General features: G+C 68.6%; 1 protein-coding gene across 1 annotated transcript; it reads right to left on the bottom strand.

Annotated features, from left to right (window-relative positions):
* Nucleotides 1–6,403: 6,403 nt before the first annotated feature.
* Nucleotides 6,404–19,521, bottom strand: FIS1 (fission, mitochondrial 1). Its single transcript, XM_067316907.1, is given in 8 exon segments — nt 6,404–6,434; nt 6,436–6,493; nt 10,513–10,537; nt 10,539–10,619; nt 12,717–12,731; nt 12,734–12,795; nt 16,812–16,944; nt 19,421–19,521. Coding segments are annotated over 8 exon segments (450 nt in total). The 5' UTR covers nt 19,466–19,521.
* Nucleotides 19,522–19,948: the final 427 nt, after the last annotated feature.

Below are 19,948 nucleotides of genomic sequence, written 5' to 3'. Positions count from 1 at the left end.
TTCTATGATGTCCCCATGGTGTCCCCATGGTGTCCCCCATGTCTCTATGATGCCCCCATGATGTCCCCATGGTGTTCCCATGTCCCCCCATGATGTCCCCATGTCCCCATGATGCCCCCATGATACCCCCATGGTGTCCCCATGATGTCCCCATGGTGTCCCCATGTCTCCATGATGGCCCCACGATGTCCCCATGCCCCCCCCCCACGATGTCCCCACGATGTCCCCCCCGTGACGACGTCCCCCCGGCGTCCCCGTACCGGGCAGGCTGAACAAGGACGTGAGCTCGAGGCAGGAGGTGACGCCGGTGGCGTCGGCGGCGCAGTCGCGCCAGAGGCCGCGCGTGACGGTGACGGTGGCCACGGCGGTGGCCTGGCCCCCGGCCACCCCCCAGGCGTCGTGGGGCAGCGCCGCCACCAGCAGCCCCCAGCCCAGCGTCCCCAGCGCCGTCCCCAGCGTCCCACAGCGCCGGGCCCCAGTCCCCCATCCCCACGGGACACGAGGGGGGGACACGCGGGGGACACGCAGGGGACACGCGGGGACACGCGGGGACACGGGACGCGAGGGGGCGGCTGTGGGGAGATTGGGACGCGGGTGCTACGGGGACGCGGGGGACACTATGGGGACACTGGGACCTGGAGGACGTGGGGACAGCAATGGGGACACAGTGATGGCGATGGGGACATGGTGACAGCTATGGGGACATTGGGACCTGGAGGATGTGGTGACGGCTATGGGGGACACAGCGATGGCTATGGGGACACAGTGACGGCGATGGGGACACGGTGACGGCGATGGGGACATTGGGACCTGGAGGACGTGGTGACAGCTATGGGGACACGGCGATGGGGACACGGTGATGGCTATGGGGACATTGGGACACGGGTGCTACGGGGACGCGGGGACGCGATGGGGACAGGGGGACCTGGAGGACGTGGGGACAGCAATGGGGACACGGTGACGGCTATGGGGACAGGGGGACCTGGAGGACGTGGTGACGGCTATGAGGACACGGTGACAGCGATGGGGACACGGTGACGGCTATGGGGACATTGGGGCACGGGTGCTACGGGGACATGGGGACCTGATGGGGATGGGGGGACCTGGATGACATGGGGACAGCTATGGGGACACGGTGACGGCTATGGGGACATGGGACCCAGATGACACGGGGACGGCTATGGGGACACGGTGGTGGCTATGGGGACACGGGGACCCGGATGACACGGTGACAGCTAGGGGGACACGGGGACGCGGGGGGGGACGCAGGGACACAGCGGGGGGACACGGGGGGGGACACGCGGGGACACGGGGGGGGGCCGGACTCACGGTCGGGCGGCGGGTGGCGGCGGCAGGTGACGGTGGCAGCGGTGGCCCCGGCGCAGGGCCTTATGGGGGGGGGCGGGGCGGGGGGGGGCGGGGAGGGGCGGGGGGCGGGGCCTGGCCGGGGGGGGTGACAGGGGTGAATGGGGGGGTGTGAATGGGGGGGTGACGTCACAACGGGGGGTGAATGGGGGTGTGAATGGGGGTGAATGGGGTGACTGAAGGCAGGGGGGTGTGAATGGGGGGTGACAGGGGGTGTGAATGGGGTGACGGGGTGACTGAGGGCGGGGGGGGGGTGTGAATGGGGGGGTGACCGGGGGGGGGTGACGGGTCACAAGGGGGGTGAATGGGGGGGTGTGAATGGGGGGGTGTGAATGGGGGGTGACACGGGGTGTGAATGGGGGTGACGGGGTGAACGGGGGTGACTGAAGGCAGGGGGGTGGGTGAATGGGGGGTGACGGGGTGTGAATGGGGGGTGAATGGGGGGGTTGAACAGGTGTGAATGGGGTGTGAATGGGGTGACGGGGGTGAGTGGGGTGACTGAAGGCAGGGGGTGTGAATGGGGGTGTGATGGGGGGTGACAGGGGTGAATGGGGGTGATGGGGGGTGACGGGGGGTGTGAATGGGGGTGACTGAGGGCGGGGGGGTGTGAACGGGGGGTGTGAATGGGGGTGACAGGTCACAACAGGGGTGAATGGGGGGTGTGAATGGGGGGTGACGGGGGTGAATGGGGGGGTGACGGGGGTGTGAATGGGGGGACGGGGTGGAGTGGGGTGACTGAGGGCAGGGGGGTGTGAATGGGGGGTGACCGGTCCCTCTGGGGTGTGAAGGGGTGAATGGGGCGACGGGGGGGGGGTGAATGGAGGCGACGGGGGTGTGAATGCGGTGACGGGGGGGCGAACGGGGGGTGATGGGGGTGTGAATGGGGGGGCGATGGGTGACGATGGGGGGGTGATGGGGGTGACAGGGGGTGCCAAACGGGGGGTGGACGGGGGCGGGGGGGGTGTGAATGGGGTGACGGGGACTGTGTTTGGGGGGGGGGTTACGGGTCACATCGGCGCGGGGGGGGGGGAGCAGGGGCACAACGGGGGTAGGTGGGGTGTGAAGCCGGTGTGAATGGGGGGTGCGACAGGGCTCAGCCGGGGGGGGGGGGGATTGGTGGGGTGTGAACGGGGGTGCAAAGGGGTGTAATTAGGGGTGCAACGGGGTGGGAACGGGGGGGGGGTACAATGAGGGTCCAATGGGGCGCGGATGAGCCGGCAACGGGGTGTGAACGGGGGTGAAACGGGGGGTGAAATCGGGTGGGAACGGGGATCAAAACGGGGTGTGAAAGAGGGTTCAACAGAGGTGTGACCGGGGGTGAATTCGGTTCGTAACGGGGGTGCAAAGGGGTGTGAACGGGTTCGCAATGGGGTGTGAATGGGGGTGAAATGGGGTGTGAACGGGGGGTGCAAAGGGGTGTGAACGGGGTTCGCAATGGGGTGTGAACGGGGGTGCAAAGGGGTGTGAATGGGGGTGAAATGAGGGTGTGAACGGGGGTGCAAAGGGGTGTGAATGGGGGTGCAAAGGGGTGTGAACGGGGGGTGAAATGGGGTGTGAACGGGGGGTGCAAAGGGGTGTGAACGGGTTCGCAATGGGGTGTGAACGGGTTCGCAATGGGGTGTGAATGGGGGGTGCAAAGGGGTGTGAATGGGGGTGAAATGGGGTGTGAACGGGGGGGTGCAAAGGGGTGTGAATGGGGGTGAAATGGGGTGTGAATGGGGGTGCAAAGGGGTGTGAATGGGGCTGCAATGGGGTGTGAACGGGGCCGCAGTGGGGGTGTGAACGGGGGTGTGAATGGGCCGTGGGGGGGCGCTGCTGGGGGGGGGGAGGGAATTGGGGGGGGCGCGACAGGGGTGTGATCGCTCCCCAGCCAACCCCCGGTGTCCCGGCCCCTCCCCTGCCCGGAAAGGGCCCAGGTGTCCGGGCCCCGTCCCTGCCCCTTCCGTAGCCGTTCCGGCGGGGGCCCAGGCGTCCGGCCCCTCCCCCCCCCCCAGCTGGCACCGGCTCCCGTTTTCCTGTTGACGCCAACCCGGGCTGGGCCAGGGCCAGAGGGGGCGGGGCCCGGACGCCTGGGCCCCTCCCCCGGCCACACCCGGACGCCTGGGCCCCTCGAACTGCACCCGGACGCCTGGGCCCTCCAAGCCCACCCAGACGCCTGGGCCCTTTGAAGCTCACCCGGACGCCTGGGCCCCTCGAATGTCACCCGGACACCTGGGACCCTCGAACCTCACCCGGACGCCTGGGCCCCTTAAACCGCACCCAGATGCCTGGGCCCTCCAAGCCTGCCCGGACGCCTGGGCCCCTCCAAACTCACCCGGACGCCTGGGCCCCTCAAACCCACCCGGACGCCTGGGCCCTCCAAGCCCACTCGGACACCTGGGCCCCCTATAACCTCACCCGGACACCTGGGCCCTTTGAAGGTCACCCCGGACGCCTGGGCCCCCCACACAATCTGGACACCTGGGCCCCCTCTAAGCCCACCCGGACACCTGGGCCCCTTGAATGTCACCCGGACACCTGGGCCCCTCAAACCCACCTGGACGCCTGGGCCCCTTCAAAGGTCACCCGGATGCCTGGGCCCCCCCCCCACAATCTGGACACCTGGGGCCCCCTCCAAGCCCACCCGGACGCCTGGGGCCCCTTGAACTTCACTTGGACACCTGGGCCCCCCCCCAAACCAAACCGGACGCCCTGGGCCCCCTCAAAGCCCACTCGGACGCCTGGGTCCCTTGAACCTCACCCGGACGCCTGGGCCCCTTGAATGTCACCCGGATGCCTGGGCCCTCCCCCAAACCGAACCGGACACCTGGGCCCCCAAACCCACTCGGACACCTGGGCCCCTCGAAGGTCACCCAGATGCCTGGGCCCCCCACACAACCCAGACAGCTGGGCCCCCTCCAAACCCACCCGGACGCCTGGGCCCCTCAAACGTCACCTGGACACCTGCGCCCCCTCCAACCTCACCCGGACGCCTGGGCCCCTCAAACCCACCCGGACGCCTGGGCCCCCCCCAAACCCAACCCGGACGCCTGAGCCCCCCAAATGCACCCAGATGCCCGGGCCCCCTCCAAGCCCACCCGGACGCCTGGGCCCCCCCCAAACCCAACCAGACGCCTGGGCCCCCCAAATGCACCCAGATGCCCGGGTCCCCTCCAAGCCCACCCGGATGCCTGGGCCCCCTCGAACGTCACCCGGACGCCTGGGCCCCCCCCAAACGCACCCGGACGCCTGGGCCCCCCCAACATGACCCGGACGCCTGGGCCCCTTGAACCCCACCCGTCACGGGGTGACCAACAGGGACCCAGGCGTCCGGCTGCTCCCGCTCCAACCCCTCCCCCCACCCCCAAAAGGAGCCCAGGCGTCCGGGCCGCCTCCCCTCCCCCGCCCAGGAGGGGCCCAGGCGTCCGGGCCCGGCCCAAAACCGGGGATTAACGGGGCTCGGGGGAGCCGTAACGGGGCCCCTCCCCCGCCCCTTCCCGGCACTGCTCCCTCCCCTCCCCCCCCCCCCGAAAGGGGCCCAGGCGTCCGGGAGCCTCTGTTCTTCCCCCCCTCCCCCCTCCGCCACCAACCCCCGGACGCCTGGGCCCCCCCCCCCCAACCGGGGCAGGAAAGGGCGGCCTCCTGCCCGGCACGCGCCCGGACGCCTGGGCCCCTTCGGGGGGGGGGGGGGTGGAACAGGAGACGCCTGAGCCCTTTGGGGGGGGGGGGGATGGGAGACACCCGGACGCCTGGGCCCTTTTGGAGGGGGGGGGAAATGGAGGGGGGACCCCGGACGCCTGGGCCCCCCCGATCAACCCTGATACAAGACATTGGAACCCCCCCCCACACACATTGAAGGGGCCCAGGCGTCCGGGGAAGGGCCCAGGTGTCCGGGAGGGACCCAGGTGTCCGGGGAAGGGGCCCAGGCGTCCGGGGGAAGGGCCCCAGGTGTCCGGGGAAGGGGCCCAGGTGTCCGGGAAGGGACCCAGGTGTCCGGGGAAGGGCCCAGGTGTCCGGGAGGGACCCCACGTGTCCGGGAGGGACCCAGGTGTCTGGGAAGGGGCCCAGGTGTCCGGGAAGGGACCCAGGTGTCCGGGGAGGCGCCCAGGTGTCCGGGGAAGGGGCCCAGGCGTCCGGGCGCCCGTCACCACGCCGGAGCCACATTGAACGCAACCGGGTTTTATTTACACTGCGGGGGGGGGGGGGACAGGGGACACGGGGGGGGGACAGGGGACACGCGTGTCCCCACAGCGCACGGACACCCCCCCCCCCCGTGCTGACGTGGCCCCAAGGCACTGGGGGGACATGGGGGGGGGACGCGGGGGGGGGGGGGGACACGGGGGTGTCACCGCCCCGGGGTGGCTCCGTCCCCCCCACCACCCCCAACCCCACGGCGGTTGTGGCCGTCACCGCGGCGTCACCGCGACGTCACCCGGGCCACCGCCGCCGCTTCCGCGTCACCCGCTCGTCCCCGCGTCCCCGGCGGTGGCGGCGCCACGTCGTGGCGTCACCGTGTCGTCGCTGGGTCATCGTGGTGTCACCGTTTTGTCACCGCGTCGTCACCAGGGCGTCACCATGGTGTCACTGGAGTGTCACGTGTCATCGTGGTGCTGCTGTGTCGTCACGGTGCCGCCGGTGTTGTCACCGTGGCGTTGCCATGTTGTTGCCATGTTGTCGCCGTGTCGTCACCGCAGCATCACCCGCGTTGCCACTGCGTTGTCACTGCGCCACCGCTCCGGCCCCGGAGTGTGGGGACAAGGGGACATGGGGGGGGACACGGAGGGGACACAGAGGGGACATGAGGGGACACGGGGGGGACACAGGGACAGGGGGACATGGAGGGGACACGGGGGACACAGAGGGGACATGGGGGGACACGGGGACAGGGGGGACATGGAGAGGACACAGAGGGGACACGGAAGGGACACGGGACCTACTGCAGGGCGCTGGGGGCCGCGGGACACGCCGGCGACAGGCGATGACACGCTGATGACACGTCAATGACACGCAGCGGTGACACGGTGACACGCGGCGGTGACGTGACGGTGACACGGCGGTGTCACGACTTGGCCTTGGCGATGGCGAGGCCGGAGGAGGCCGCGAGGGCCGAGGGCCAGGCCGCCCACGAGCGCCATGCCCAGGAGGCCGTCTGCGGGGACACGCGTGGGCAGGGACATGTGTGGGCAGGGGGGACGTGTGTGCAGGGACACACGTGGGGCAGGGGAGGACACGTGTGGGCAGGGGGACACGTGTGGGCAGGGACACGTGTGGGCAGGGACGGACACGTGTGGGCAGGGGGGGACACGTGTGGGCAGGGGGACACGTGTGGGCAGAGGGGGACATGCATGGGCAGGGACACGTGGACAGGGGGGACACATGTGGGCAAGGACACGTGTGCGGGGGTACACGTGTGGGCAAGGACACACGTGTGCGCAGTGTGGGACATGTGTAGGCAGGGACACGAATGGGCAGGGACATGTGTGGGCAGGAGAGAACACATGTGGGCAGGGGGGACACATGTGGGCAGGGACATGTGTGGGCAAGGACAGGTGTGGGCGGGGGGAAACGTTGTGGGCAGGGGGAGACACATGTGGGCAAGGGGAGGACACGTGTGGGCAGGGGAGGACACGTGGGCAGGGACACGTGGGCAAGGGGGGACACGTAGTGGGCGGGGGGGACACGTGTGGGTGGGGGGGGACACGTGTGGGCAGGGACATGTGTGGGCGGGGGGGGACACAGGTGGGAAGGGACACGTGTGGGCAGAGGGGGACACGTGTGGGCAGGGGAGGACGTGTGGGCAGGGGAGGACGTGTGGGCAGGGACATGTGTGGGCAGGGGAGGACACGGTGTGGGCAGGGGGACACATGTGGGCAGGGGGACACGTGTGGGGCAGGGGGGACATGTGTGGGCAGGGGAGGACACATGTGGGCAGGGGGACACATGTGGGCAGGGACATGTGTGGGCAGGGATGGACACATGTGGGCAGGGGAGGACACGTGTAGGCAGGGGAGACACGTGTGGGCAGGGGGGACATGTGGGCAGAGGGGGACACATTTGGGCAGGGACACGTGTGGGCAGGGGAGGGACACGTGTCAGCAGGGACACGTGTGGGCAGGGGAGGACACATGTGGGCAGAAGGGGAACACATGTGGGCAGGGACACGTGTGGGCGGGGGGGACATGTGTGGGCAGGGACATGTGTGGGCAGGGGGAACACGTGTGGGCAGGGACATGTGTAGGTAGGGGGGACCACGTGTGGGCAGGGGGAACACGTGTGGGCAGGGACACGTGGGCAGAGGGGGACACATGTGGGCAGGGACACGTGTGGGTGGGGGGACATGTGGGCAGAGGGGGACACATTTGGGCAGGGACACATGTGGGCAGGGGAGGACACGTGGGCAGGGACACGTGTTGGGCAGGGGAGGACACGGGGGCAGGGACATGTGTGAGCAGGGGAGAACACGTGTGGGGCAGGGGGAGACATGTGGGCAGGGACACACGTGGGCAGGGGGGACACGTGGGCAGGGACATGTGTGGGCAGGGGAGGACTTGTGGGCAAGGGACACGTGGGCAGAGGGGACACGTGTGGGCAGGGGGGGGAGACACGCGGGGGCGGCGCTGCCACCCGGGACACGCGTGGGGACACGGCAGCTGCCACGGTGGTGGTGGGGGGAGGAGGCGTGTTGGGGCGTGTTGGGGCAGCCCTGGAGGCCACGTAGCCCCGTGTCACCGCATGTAACCGCGTTTAGGGCGTGTTTAGGCGCGTTTAGGCGTGACTTAGTGTGTTTAGGCGTGACTAAGCGTGTCGAGGCATGTGCGGGACCCACCTTTGCGCACGCTGTCGCGGACGCGGCGCCGCAGCCGCAGCCCTGGAGGCCACGGAGTCCGGTGTAACCGCATGTAACCGCGTTTAGGGCGTGTTTAGGTGTGTTTAGGCACGTTTAGGCGTGACTAAGCGTGTTTAGGCACGTTTAGGCGTGACTTAGCGTGTCTAAGCGTGTCTAAGCGTGTCAAGGCGTGTGCGGGACCCACCTTTGCGCACGCCGTCGCGGACGCGGCGCCGCAGCCGCAGCCCTGGAGGCCACGGAGCCCCGTGGAACGCATGTAACCGCGTTTAGGCGTGTTTAGGTGTGTTTAGGCACGTTTAGGCGTGACTTAGCGTGTCTAAGCGTGTCTAAGCGTGTCAAGGCGTGTGCGGGACCCACCTTTGCGCACGCCGTCGCGGACGCGGCGCCGCAGCCGCAGCCCTGGAGGCCACGTAGCCCCGTGTCACCGCATGTAACCGCGTTTAGGCGCGTTTAGGTGTGTTTAGGCACGTTTAGGCGTGACTTAGCGTGTCTAAGCGTTGTCTAAGCGTGTCAAGGCGTGTGCGGGACCCACCTTTGCGCACGCCGTCGCGGACGCGGCGCCGCAGCCGCAGCCCTGGAGGCCACGTAGCCCCGTGGAACCGCATGTAACCGCGTTTAGGCGTGTTTAACCGCGTGTTTAGGCACGTTTAGGCGTGACTTAGCGTGTTTAGGCATGTCTAAGCATGTCAAGGCCGTGTGCGGGACCCACCTTTGCGCACGCCGTCGCGGACGCGGGCGTCGCAGCCGCAGCCCTGGAGGCCACGTAGCCCCGTGTCACCGCATGTAACCGCGTTTAGGCGTGTTTAGGCGTGTTTAGGCGCGACTTAGCATGTCGAGGCATGTTTAGGCGTGACTAAGCGTGTCGAGGCGTGTGCGGGACCCACCTTTGCGCATGCCGTCACAGACACGGTGCCGCCAGCCGCAGCCCTGGAGGCCACGGAGCCCCGTGTCACCGCATGTAACCACGTTTAGGCGTGTTTAGGCGCGTTTAGGCGCGACTTAGCGTGTCGAGGCGTGTTTAGGCGTGACTAAGCGTGTCGAGGCGTGTGCGGGACCCACCTTTGCGCATTGCTGTCGCGGACGCGGCGCCGCAGCCGCAGCCCTGGAGGCCACGTAGCCCCGTGTCACCACGCATGTAACCGCGTTTAGGCATGTTTAGGCGCATTTAGGCGCGACTTAGAGTGTCAAGGCGTGTTTAGGCGTGACTAAGCGTGTCGAGGGCGTGTGCGGGACCCACCTTTGCGCATGCTGTCGCGGACGCGGCGCCGCAGCCGCAGCCCTGGAGGCCACGTAGCCCCAGGTCACCGCATGTAACCGCGTTTAGGCGTGTTTAGGCGCATTTAGGCGCGACTTAGCGTGTCGAGGCGTGTTTTGGCGTGACTAAGCGTGTCGAGGCGTGTGCGGGACCCACCTTTGCGCATGCTGTCGCGGATGCGGCGCCGCAGCCGCAGCCCTGGAGGCCACGTAGCCCTGTGTCACCGCACGTAACCGCGTTTAGGCATGGTTTAGGCATGTTTAGGCGTGTTTAGGCGCGTTTAGGCGCGTTTAGGCGTGACTAAGCGTGTCTAAGCGTGTCTAAGCGTGTCGAGGCGTGTGCGGGACCCACCTTTGCGCACGCCGTCGCGGACGCGGCGTCGCAGGCCGCAGCCCTGGAGGCCACGGAGCCCCATGTCACCGCATGTAACCACGTTTAGGCACGTTTAGGCGTGTTTAGGCGTGTTTAGGCGTGACTTAGCGTGTCTAAGCGTGTCTAAGCGTGTCGAGGCGTGTGCGGGACCCACCTTTGTGCACGCTGTCGCGGACGCGGCGCCGCAGCCGCAGCCCTGGAGGCCACGGAGCCCCGTGTCACCGCATGTAACCACGTTTAGGCGTGTTTAGGCGTGTTTAGGCACGTTTAGGCCGTGACTTAGCGTGTTTAGGCGTGACTAAGCGTGTTCGAGGCGTGTGCAGGACCCACCTTTGCGCACGCCGTCGCGGACGCAAGCGCCGCAGCCCGCAGCCCTGGAGGCCACGTAGCCCCGTGTCACCGCATGTAACTGCGTTTAGGCGTGTTTAGGCGCGTTTAGGCGCGACTTGGCGTGTCGAGGCGTGTTTAGGCGTGACTAAGCGTGTCGAGGCGTGTGCGGGGACCCACCTTTGCGGCACGCTGTGTCGCGGACGCGGCGCCGCAGCCGCAGCCCTGGAGGCCACGTAGCCCCGTGTCACCACATGTAACCGCGTTTAGGCGTGTTTACGTGTGTTTAGGCACGTTTAGGCGCGACTTAGCGCGTCGAGGCGTGTTTAGGCGTGACTAAGCGTGTCGAGGCGTGTGCGGGACCCACCTTTGCGCATGCTGTCGCGGATGGCGGCGCCGCAGCCGCAGCCCCTGCTCGTTGCCGGGTTCGGCCCGCAGCAGCCCCTCGACGTACTGCAGCGCCCGCTCGTACTCCTGCCGCCGACACGCCAGCGACACGCCAGCGACACGCCAGCGACACGGGACACGCCGGGACACGCCAGGACATGGAAAACACCGGGACACGGGGACACGGGACACATCAGGACACGGGAAACGTGATGGCACAGGACACAGAACAACATGGGACATGAGACATGCCAGGACATGCAATGACACGCCACAACACGGGACACACCAGGACATGCCAGGACATGGAAAACACCAGGACACGGGACATGGGACACATCAGGACATGGGACAACATCAGGACATGGGACACGTGATGGCACGGGATACAGAACAACGTGGGACATGGGACACGCCACGACATGCCACGACACGCCACGACATGCCAAGACACGGGACATGGGAAACACCAGGACACGGGAAACACCGGGACACGGGAAACACCGGGACACAGGACACGGGACACATGGGGACATGGGACACGTGATGGCACGGGACACAGAACAACATGGGACATGAGACATGCCAGGACACGCCATGACACGCCACGACATGCCAAGACACGGGACATGGGAAACACCAGGACACGGGACATGGGACACACCGGGACATGGGACACATGATGACATGGGACACAGAACAACAAGGGACACGCCAGCACACGCCAGGACACGCCACGCCATGGGATATGCAAGGACATGGGAAACGCCAGGACACGGGACACAGGACACACCGGGACATGGGACATGTGATGACATGGGACACACCAGGACACGCCATGACACGTCAGCACACAGGACACACCAGGACATGCCACAGCATGGGACAACGCCAGGACACGGGACACATCAGGACACGGGAAACGTGATGGCACAGGACACAGAACAACATGGGACAAGGGACACGCCAGCACATGTCATGACACGGGACATGGAAACACCGGGACACGGGACACGTGATGACATGGGACACAGAACAACGGGGGACATGGGACACGCCAGGACAAGCCAGCACACACCAGGACACGCCACGGACATGGGGACATGTGATGACACGGACGGGACACACCAGGACACAGGACACAGCAGGACACGGGACACGTGATGACATGTGACACGCCAGGACACGGGACACACCAGGACATGGGACACCAGGACACACACAGGACACGCCAGGACAGGGGACACGTGGTGCCACGGGACACGCCAGGACAGGGGACACAGCAGGACACGGGACACATGGGGACATAGGACACAGCAGGACACGGGACACGTGATGACACGGGACGCAGGGAAATGGGAAACACGGGGACGTGGGGGACACGGGGACGCAGGACAGAAGGACACGGGGACACACGGGAACACAGGGGACACGGGGACACAAGAATGCAGAACATGGGACACAATGACACAGTGACATGGGGGACACATGGGGACATGGGGACACAGGACACGGGGGGACACGGGACACAGGGACGTGAGGACACATGGGGACACAGGGACATGGGGACATAGGGGACACGGGACATGGGGACACAGAAGACATGGGGACACGGGGACATCAGACACGGGGACACAAGGGGACACGGGGACACGGGACGCACAGAGACACGGTGGGGACACGGGAAGAGGGACACAGGACAGGGGACAGGGCAGAGGGACGACACCGTCAGGGCCGGTGTCACTTTGTCCCCCCTGGTGCCACCAACCTCCCCCTGTCCCCAATGTCCCCCCCTGGTGCCACCAGCCCCCTCCAGGTCCCCCCCGGTGCCACCGACTCCCCCCATGTCCCCAAGGTGCCACCAGCCCCCTGGTCCCTTCTCTGCTCCTTGTCCCCTGCCTCCAGCCACGTCCCCGTGTCCCCCACGGACGCGTCCCCGTCCCCGCGTCCCTTAAGGACGTGCCACATCGCCCCACGTCCCCCACGGACGTGTCACCGTCCCCCCGTGTCCCCCACAGACACGTCCCCGTCCCCACGTCGCCCACGTCCCCGAGTCCCCCAAGGACGCGGCCCCGTCACCACGGCTGGGATCCCCACGGAGGCGTCCCCGTCCCATGTCCCTGCGTGTCCCCGCGTGTCCCCATGTGTCCCCCCGTGTCCCCACGTGTCCCCGCGTGTCCCCACCTTGAGGCGGTAGTTGTGGCCACGGCCAGGTAGAAGACGTAGTCGCGCTGCTCCTCCTTGGTGCCCTTGGGCATCAGCTCTGCGGGGACGCGGGGACATCGAGGGGACACGGGGGACATGGGGGACACGGGGGACACGGGGGGGACACGAAGGGGACGGAAGGGACATGGAGGGGGACAAAGGAAACACGGATTAGTCACGGTTGGGTCGCGGTCGTCCCAAGGTGACGTGTCCCCCCGCGTCCTGTGTCACCATGTGTCACCCACGCGTTCCTGGGTCCTCCCTGTGTCCCCATGTGGCCAGGTGACCCCATGTCATGTCCCTCCATGTCCCCCATGTCCCTTCATGTCCCCCATGTCCCCCCATGTCCCTCCATGTCCTCCATGTCCCCCATGTCCCCCATGTCCCTCCATGTCCCCCCATGTCCCTCCATGTCCTCCATGTCCCCCATGTCCCTCCATGTCCCTCCATGTCCCCCCATGTCCCTCCATGTCCTCCATGTCCCTCCATGTCCCCCCATGTCCTCCATGTCCCTCCATGTCCTCCATGTCCCCCATGTCCCTCCATGTCCCTCCATGTCCCCCCATGTCCCTCCATGTCCTCCATGTCCCTCCATGTCCCCCCATGTCCCTCCATGTCCTCCATGTCCCTCCATGTCCTCCATGTCCCTCCATGTCCCTCCATGTCCTCCATGTCCCCCATGTCCCTCCATGTCCCCCCATGTCCCTCCATGTCCCTCCATGTCCTCCATGTCCCTCCATGTCCCTCCATGTCCTCCATGTCCCCCATGTCCCCCCACGTCCCCCCACGTCCCTCCATGTCCTCCATGTCCCCCCATGTCTCTCCATGTCCCCCATGTCCCTCCATGTCCCCCCATGTCCCCCCATGTCCCCCCATGTCCCTCCATGTCCCTCCATGTCCCCCATGTCCTCCCATGTCCCTCCATGTCCCCCCATGTCCTCCATGTCCTCCATGTCCCTCCATGTCCCTCCATGTCCTCCATGTCCCTCCATGTCCCTCATGTCCTTCCATGTCCCCCATGTCCCTCCATGTCCATGTCCCCCCATGTCCCTCCATGTCCTCCATGTCCCCCATGTCCTCCATGTCCTCCATGTCCCCCCACGTCCCCCCACGTCCCTCCATGTCCTCCATGTCCCCCCATGTCTCTCCATGTCCCCCATGTCCCTCCATGTCCCCCCATGTCCCCCCATGTCCCTCCATGTCCCCCCATGTCCTCCATGTCCCTCCATGTCCCCCCGTGTCCCTCCGTGTCCCTCCATGTCCCCCCATGTCCCCCCATGTCCCTCCATGTCCCCCCATGTCCCCCCATGTCCCCCATGTCCCTCCATGTCCCCCATGTCCCTCCATGTCCCTCCATGTCCCCCATGTCCCTCCATGTCCCCCCATGTCCCCCTATGTCCCCCATGTCCCTCCATGTCCCCCATGTCCCCCCATGTCCCTCCATGTCCCCCCATGTCCCTCCATGTCCCTCCATGTCCCCCCATGTCCTCCATGTCCCTCCATGTCCCCCCGTGTCCCCCCGTGTCCCTCCGTGTCCCTCCATGTCCCCCCATGTCCCTCCATGTCCCCCCATGTCCCCCATGTCCCCCATGTCCCTCCATGTCTCCCCATGTCCCTCCATGTCCCTCCATGTCCCCCATGTCCCTCCATGTCCTCCATGTCCCCCCATGTCCATGTCCCTCCATGTCCCCCATGTCCCATGTCCCCTCATGTCCCTCCATGTCCCCCCATGTCCCCCCATGTCCTCCATGTCCCTCCATGTCCCTCCATGTCCCCCCATGTCCCTCCATGTCCCCCCATGTCCCCCTATGTCCCCCATGTCCCTCCATGTCCCCCATGTCCCCCCATGTCCCTCCATGTCCCCCCATGTCCCTCCATGTCCCCCCATGTCCCCCTATGTCCCCCATGTCCCTCCATGTCCCCCATGTCCCCCCCATGTCCCTCCATGTCCCCCATGTCCCCCCATGTCCCTCCATGTCCCCCCATGTCCCTCCATGTCCTTCCATGTCCCCCATGTCCCTCCATGTCCCCCATGTCCCTCCATGTCCTTCCATGTCCCCCATGTCCCTCCATGTCCCCCATGTCCCCCATGTCCCTCCATGTCCCCCATGTCCCTCCATGTCCTTCCATGTCCCCCATGTCCCTCCATGTCCCCCATGTCCCTCCATGTCCTTCCATGTCCCCCATGTCCCTCCATGTCCCCCCATGTCCCTCCATGTCCCCCATGTCCCTCCATGTCCTTCCATGTCCCCCATGTCCCTCCATGTCCCCCATGTCCCTCCATGTCCTCCATGTCCTCCATGTCCCTCCATGTCCCCCATGTCCCTCCATGTCCCTCCATGTCCCCCCATGTCCCTCCATGTCCCCCATGTCCCTCCATGTCCTCCATGTCCTCCCATGTCCCTCCATGTCCCCCATGTCCATGTCCCTCCACGTCTCCAGTGTCCCCAACGCGTCCCCAACGTGTCCCCAACGTCCCCAACGCGTCCCACCTTGGAGCAGGGCGGCCCCGCGCGCCACGTCGCGCCCGTAGGGGCTCTTCACCGGGGCCCAGGCGTCCCCGCGTCCCCCCGCGGCCGGGTCCCACCGTGTCCCCAGCGTCCCCAACGTGTCCCCAACGCGTCCCCAACGTCCCCAACGTGTCCCCAACGCGTCCCACCTTGGAGCAGGGCGGCCCCGCGCGCCACGTCGCGCCCGTAGGGGCTCTTCACCGGGACCCAGGCGTCCCCGCGTCCCCCCGCGGCTGGGTGCCACTGTGTCCCCAGTGTCCCCAACGCGTCCCACCTTGGAGCAGGGCGGCCCCGCGTGCCACGTCGCGCCCGTACGGGCTCTTCACCAGGGCCCAGGCGTCCCCGCGTCCCCTCGCGGCCGGGTGCCACCGTGTCCCCAATGTCCCCAACGTGTCCCCAACGCATCCCCAACGTCCCCAACGTGTCCCCAGTGTCCCCAACGCGTCCCCGAGGTCCCACCTTGGAGCAGGGCGGCCCCGCGCGCCACGTCGGGGCTCTGCACCGGGGCCCAGGCGTCCCCGCGTCCCCCCGCGGCCGGGTGCCACCGTGTCCCCAGTGTCCCCAACGCGTCCCACCTTGGAGCAGGGCGGCCCCGCGCGCCACGTCGCGCCCGTACGGGCTCTTCACCAGGGCCCAGGCGTCCCCGCGTCCCCCCGCGGCCGGGTGCCACCGTGTCCCCAGCGTCCCCAACGTGTCCCCAACGCGTCCCCAACGTGTCCCCAACGTGTTCCACCTTGGAGCAGGGCGGCCCCGCGCGCCACATCGCGCCCGTACGGGCTCTTCACCGGGGCCCAGGCGTCCCCGCGTCCCCCCGCGGCCGGGTGCCACCGTGTCCCCAGCGTCCCCAACGCGTCCCCAACGTGTCCCCAGTGTCCCCAACGCGTCCCCAACGTGTCCCCAGTGTCCCCAACGCGTCCCACCTTGGAGCAGGGCGGCCCCGCGCGCCACGTCGCGCCCGTAGGGGCTCTTCACCAGGGCCCAGGCGTCCCCGCGTCCCCCCGCGGCCGGGTGCCACCGTGTCCCCAGCGTCCCCAACGTGTCCCCAACGTGTCCCCAACGCGTCCCCGAGGTCCCACCTTGGAGCAGGGCGGCCCCGCGCGCCACGTCGGGGCTCTTCACCGGGGCCCAGGCGTCCCCGCGTCCCCCCGCGGCCGGGTGCCACCGTGTCCCCAGTGTCCCCAACGCGTCCCCAACGTGTCCCCAACGTCCCCAACGCGTCCCCAAGGTCCCACCTTGGAGCAGGGCGGCCCCGCGCGCCACGTCGCGCCCGTACGGGCTCTTCACCAGGGCCCAGGCGTCCCCGCGTCCCCCCGCGGCCGGGTGCCACCGTGTCCCCAGTGTCCCCAACGCGTCCCCAACGCGTCCCCAGTGTCCCCAACGCGTCCCCGAGGTCCCACCTTGGAGCAGGGCGGCCCCGCGCGCCACGTCGCGCCCGTAGGGGCTCTTCACCAGGGCCCAGGCGTCCCCGCGTCCCCCCGCGGCCGGGTGCCACCGTGTCCCCAGTGTCCCCAACGTGTCCCCAATGTGTCCCCAACGCGTCCCCAACGTCCCCAACGCGTCCCACCTTGGAGCAGGGCGGCCCCGCGCGCCACGTCGCGCCCGTAGGGGCTCTTCACCAGGGCCCAGGCGTACTCGAACTGCGCCTGCTTGGGCACTTCGCCCGCCCGGCGCGCCGCCCCGTAGCGCCGCTCCAGCTCCTGCCACCGTCACCGTCACCGTCACCGTCACCGCGGCGGGTCAGCGGGGGGACGGGGGGACGAGGAGGTGGGGATGGGGGCCATTGGGACGTGGACGTGGAGGTGGGCACGTGGGGACGGGGACCATCAGCACAGGGACGTGGGGACGGGGACGTGGGGGGTGAGGACGCAGGGACGGGGACATGGACATGGGGACATGGAGACGGGGGCCACTGATACGGGGACGTGGGGGATGGGGACGTGGGGACGGGGACAGGGAGACACGGACGTGGGGACACAGGGATGTGCGGACAAGGATGTGGGGATGGGGGTCATTGGTACGTGGACGTGGGGACGAGGACATGGACACAGGGACACGGGGACATGGAGACGGGGACGAGCGGTATGTGGACATGTGGACGAGCACATGGACACAGGGACACGGGGACATGGGGACGGGGTCATTGGTATGTGGATGTGGGGATGAGGACGTGGGAACAGGGACATGGGGGACGAGGACGTGGGGATGGGGACATGGGGACAGGGATGTGGGGACACAGGGACGTGGGGATGAGGACGGGGACATGGGGACATGGAGATGGGGGCCATCAGCACGGGGACATGCGGACGGGGACGTGGGAATGAGAACGTGGGGACAGGGACATGGACACGGGGACATGGACACGGGGACATGGGGACGGGGCCATTGGTACGGGGACGTGGGGACGGGGACGTGGGGACGAGGACATGGAGGTGGGGACGTGGGGACGGGGGCCATCAGCATGTGGACGTGAGGACGGGGACGTGGGGATGAGGAGGCGGGGACGGGGACAGGGAGACATGGACGTGGGGACACAGGGATGTGGGGACGGGGGACGTGGAGATGGGGACATGGGGACAGGGGCCATCAGCACGGGGACGTGGGGACGAGGACGCAGGGACGAGGACGCGGGGACGGGGACATGGAGGTGGAGACGTGGGGGACAGGGGCCATCAGCACGGGGACAGGGGGATGGGGACGTGGGGATGGGGACGGGGACGTGGGGATGGGGACGTGAGGACGGGGGCCATCAGCACGTGGACATGGGACGGGGACGCGGGGACGGGGACATGGGGACGAGGACATAGGGACAGGGACATGGGGACACGGGGACATGGGGATGGGGGTCATTGGTACGTGGACGTGGGGACGGGGACGTGGGGACGAGGACATGGAGGTGGGGACATGGAGATGGGGGCCATCAGCACGGGGACATACGGACGGGGACGTGGGGACAAGGACATGGACATGGAGACATGGAGACGGGGCCATTGGTATGTGGACATGGGGACAAGGACGCGGGGACGGGGCCATTGGCACATGGACATGGGGACGAGGACATGGGGAGGAGAACATGGAGGTGGGGACATGGGGACGGGGGCCATCAGCACGGGGACATGGGGACGAGGACATGGACATGGGGACGTGGGGACGGGGACATGGGGACATAGGGACGTGGGGATGGGGGTCACTGGCACATGGATGTGGGGACAAGGACGTGGGGACGGGACGTGGGGATGGGGACGTGGGGACGACGACATGGACACGGGGAACGTGGCGATGGGGTCATTGGTACATGTATGCGGGGACGGGGACGTGGGGACAAGGACACGGAGGTGGGGGACATGGGGACGGGGCCATCGGCACATGGACGGGGACTTGGCCACGGGGACGAGGACGTGGGGACGAGGACGTGGGGCCGGCGGGGACACGGGGGACGGGGGCCATCGGCACGGGGACACGGACGTGGGGACGAGGACAGGGACACGGACGCAGCCGTGGGGACCAGGACGTGGTGGCAGGGGGGACGCGGGGACACGTGGGGGGGATACGGGGGGGGGGGACCACGGGGGGGCGGAGACACGGGGGGCGGGGGCCACCGCGATGGGGACACGCGGGGGACACGAGGGGGACGCGGCGGCCACGGGCCTGGGGGGAGGGGCGGGAGAGGCGACCCCCGGGTGGGCGGGGCCAGGGGGAGGGGGCGGGGCCAAGGCAGCGCCGCCGGCGGGGGCCGAGGGGGCGGGGCCAGGTGGTGGGCGGGGCCATGGCGGCGGTGGTGTGGGGTCGTGGGGGGCGGGGCCAAGGCAGCGCCGCCGGCAGGGTCCCGAGGGGGCGGGGCCAGGTGGTGGGCGGGGCCATGGTGGCGGTGGGGGGGGTCGCAGGGGGGCGGGGCCGCTGGGGAGGGGCGGGGCCAGGGCCGCAGCGCGCGCAGGGAGAGGGGTCCCGCGGGGGGGGCGTGGCCCGGGCGGAGGGGGGCGGCGGCCGCGAGGGGGGGAGGCCCCGGGGGCGTGGCCAAAGGAGGGCGCGTGACCTGGTACAAGGGGGAAGGGCGCGGCCGGCGGCGGAGGGGGCGTGGCCGGCGGCAGCTGCGCCACGGTGGGGGGGGGGGGAAAGCGGGACCCCCTCGGTGGGCGGGGCCAAGGGAGGGGCGCGGGGGCGGGGGCGGGGCCTCACCATGAGGTCCTCCACGGCCACCACGTCGTCCACCTCCGACTCCATCGCACCCGGAAGCGCCTGCGCCCCGCCCGCCCCGCCGGAACCGGAAGCGGCGCCGCGTTTACACCCCGCCCCCGCTGACGTCGTCGCTGCCGGCCCCGCCCTCCTCCCGCCTCCCCTCCCCTCCCCGCCGCGCGCATGCGCGCTGCCGCGCGGGGCCGCCGCCGGCTCCCATTGGCTCTGCCTCCCCCCCCGTGGCAACCGCCGGCCACGCCCCTAGCAACCGCCCGCCGCGCCGGCCCTTAGCAACGGCCCCCACCCCGTGGCAACCGCCGGCCCCGCCCCTAGCAACCGCCCGCCGCGCCGGCCCTTAGCAACGGCCCCCACCCCGTGGCAACCGCCGGCCCCGCCCCTAGCAACCGCCCGCCGCGCCGGCCCTTAGCAACGGCCCCCACCCCGTGGCAACCGCCGGCCCCGCCCCTAGCAACCGCCCCGCCGCGCCGGCCCTTAGCAACGGCCCCCACCCCGTGGCAACCGCCGGCCACG

The sequence above is a fragment of the Apteryx mantelli genome, unplaced genomic scaffold (assembly GCF_036417845.1).
Source record: "Apteryx mantelli isolate bAptMan1 unplaced genomic scaffold, bAptMan1.hap1 HAP1_SCAFFOLD_175, whole genome shotgun sequence".
Classification (NCBI taxonomy): Eukaryota; Metazoa; Chordata; class Aves; order Apterygiformes; family Apterygidae; genus Apteryx; species Apteryx mantelli.
This window is presented reverse-complemented; position numbering and strand designations above follow the sequence as displayed.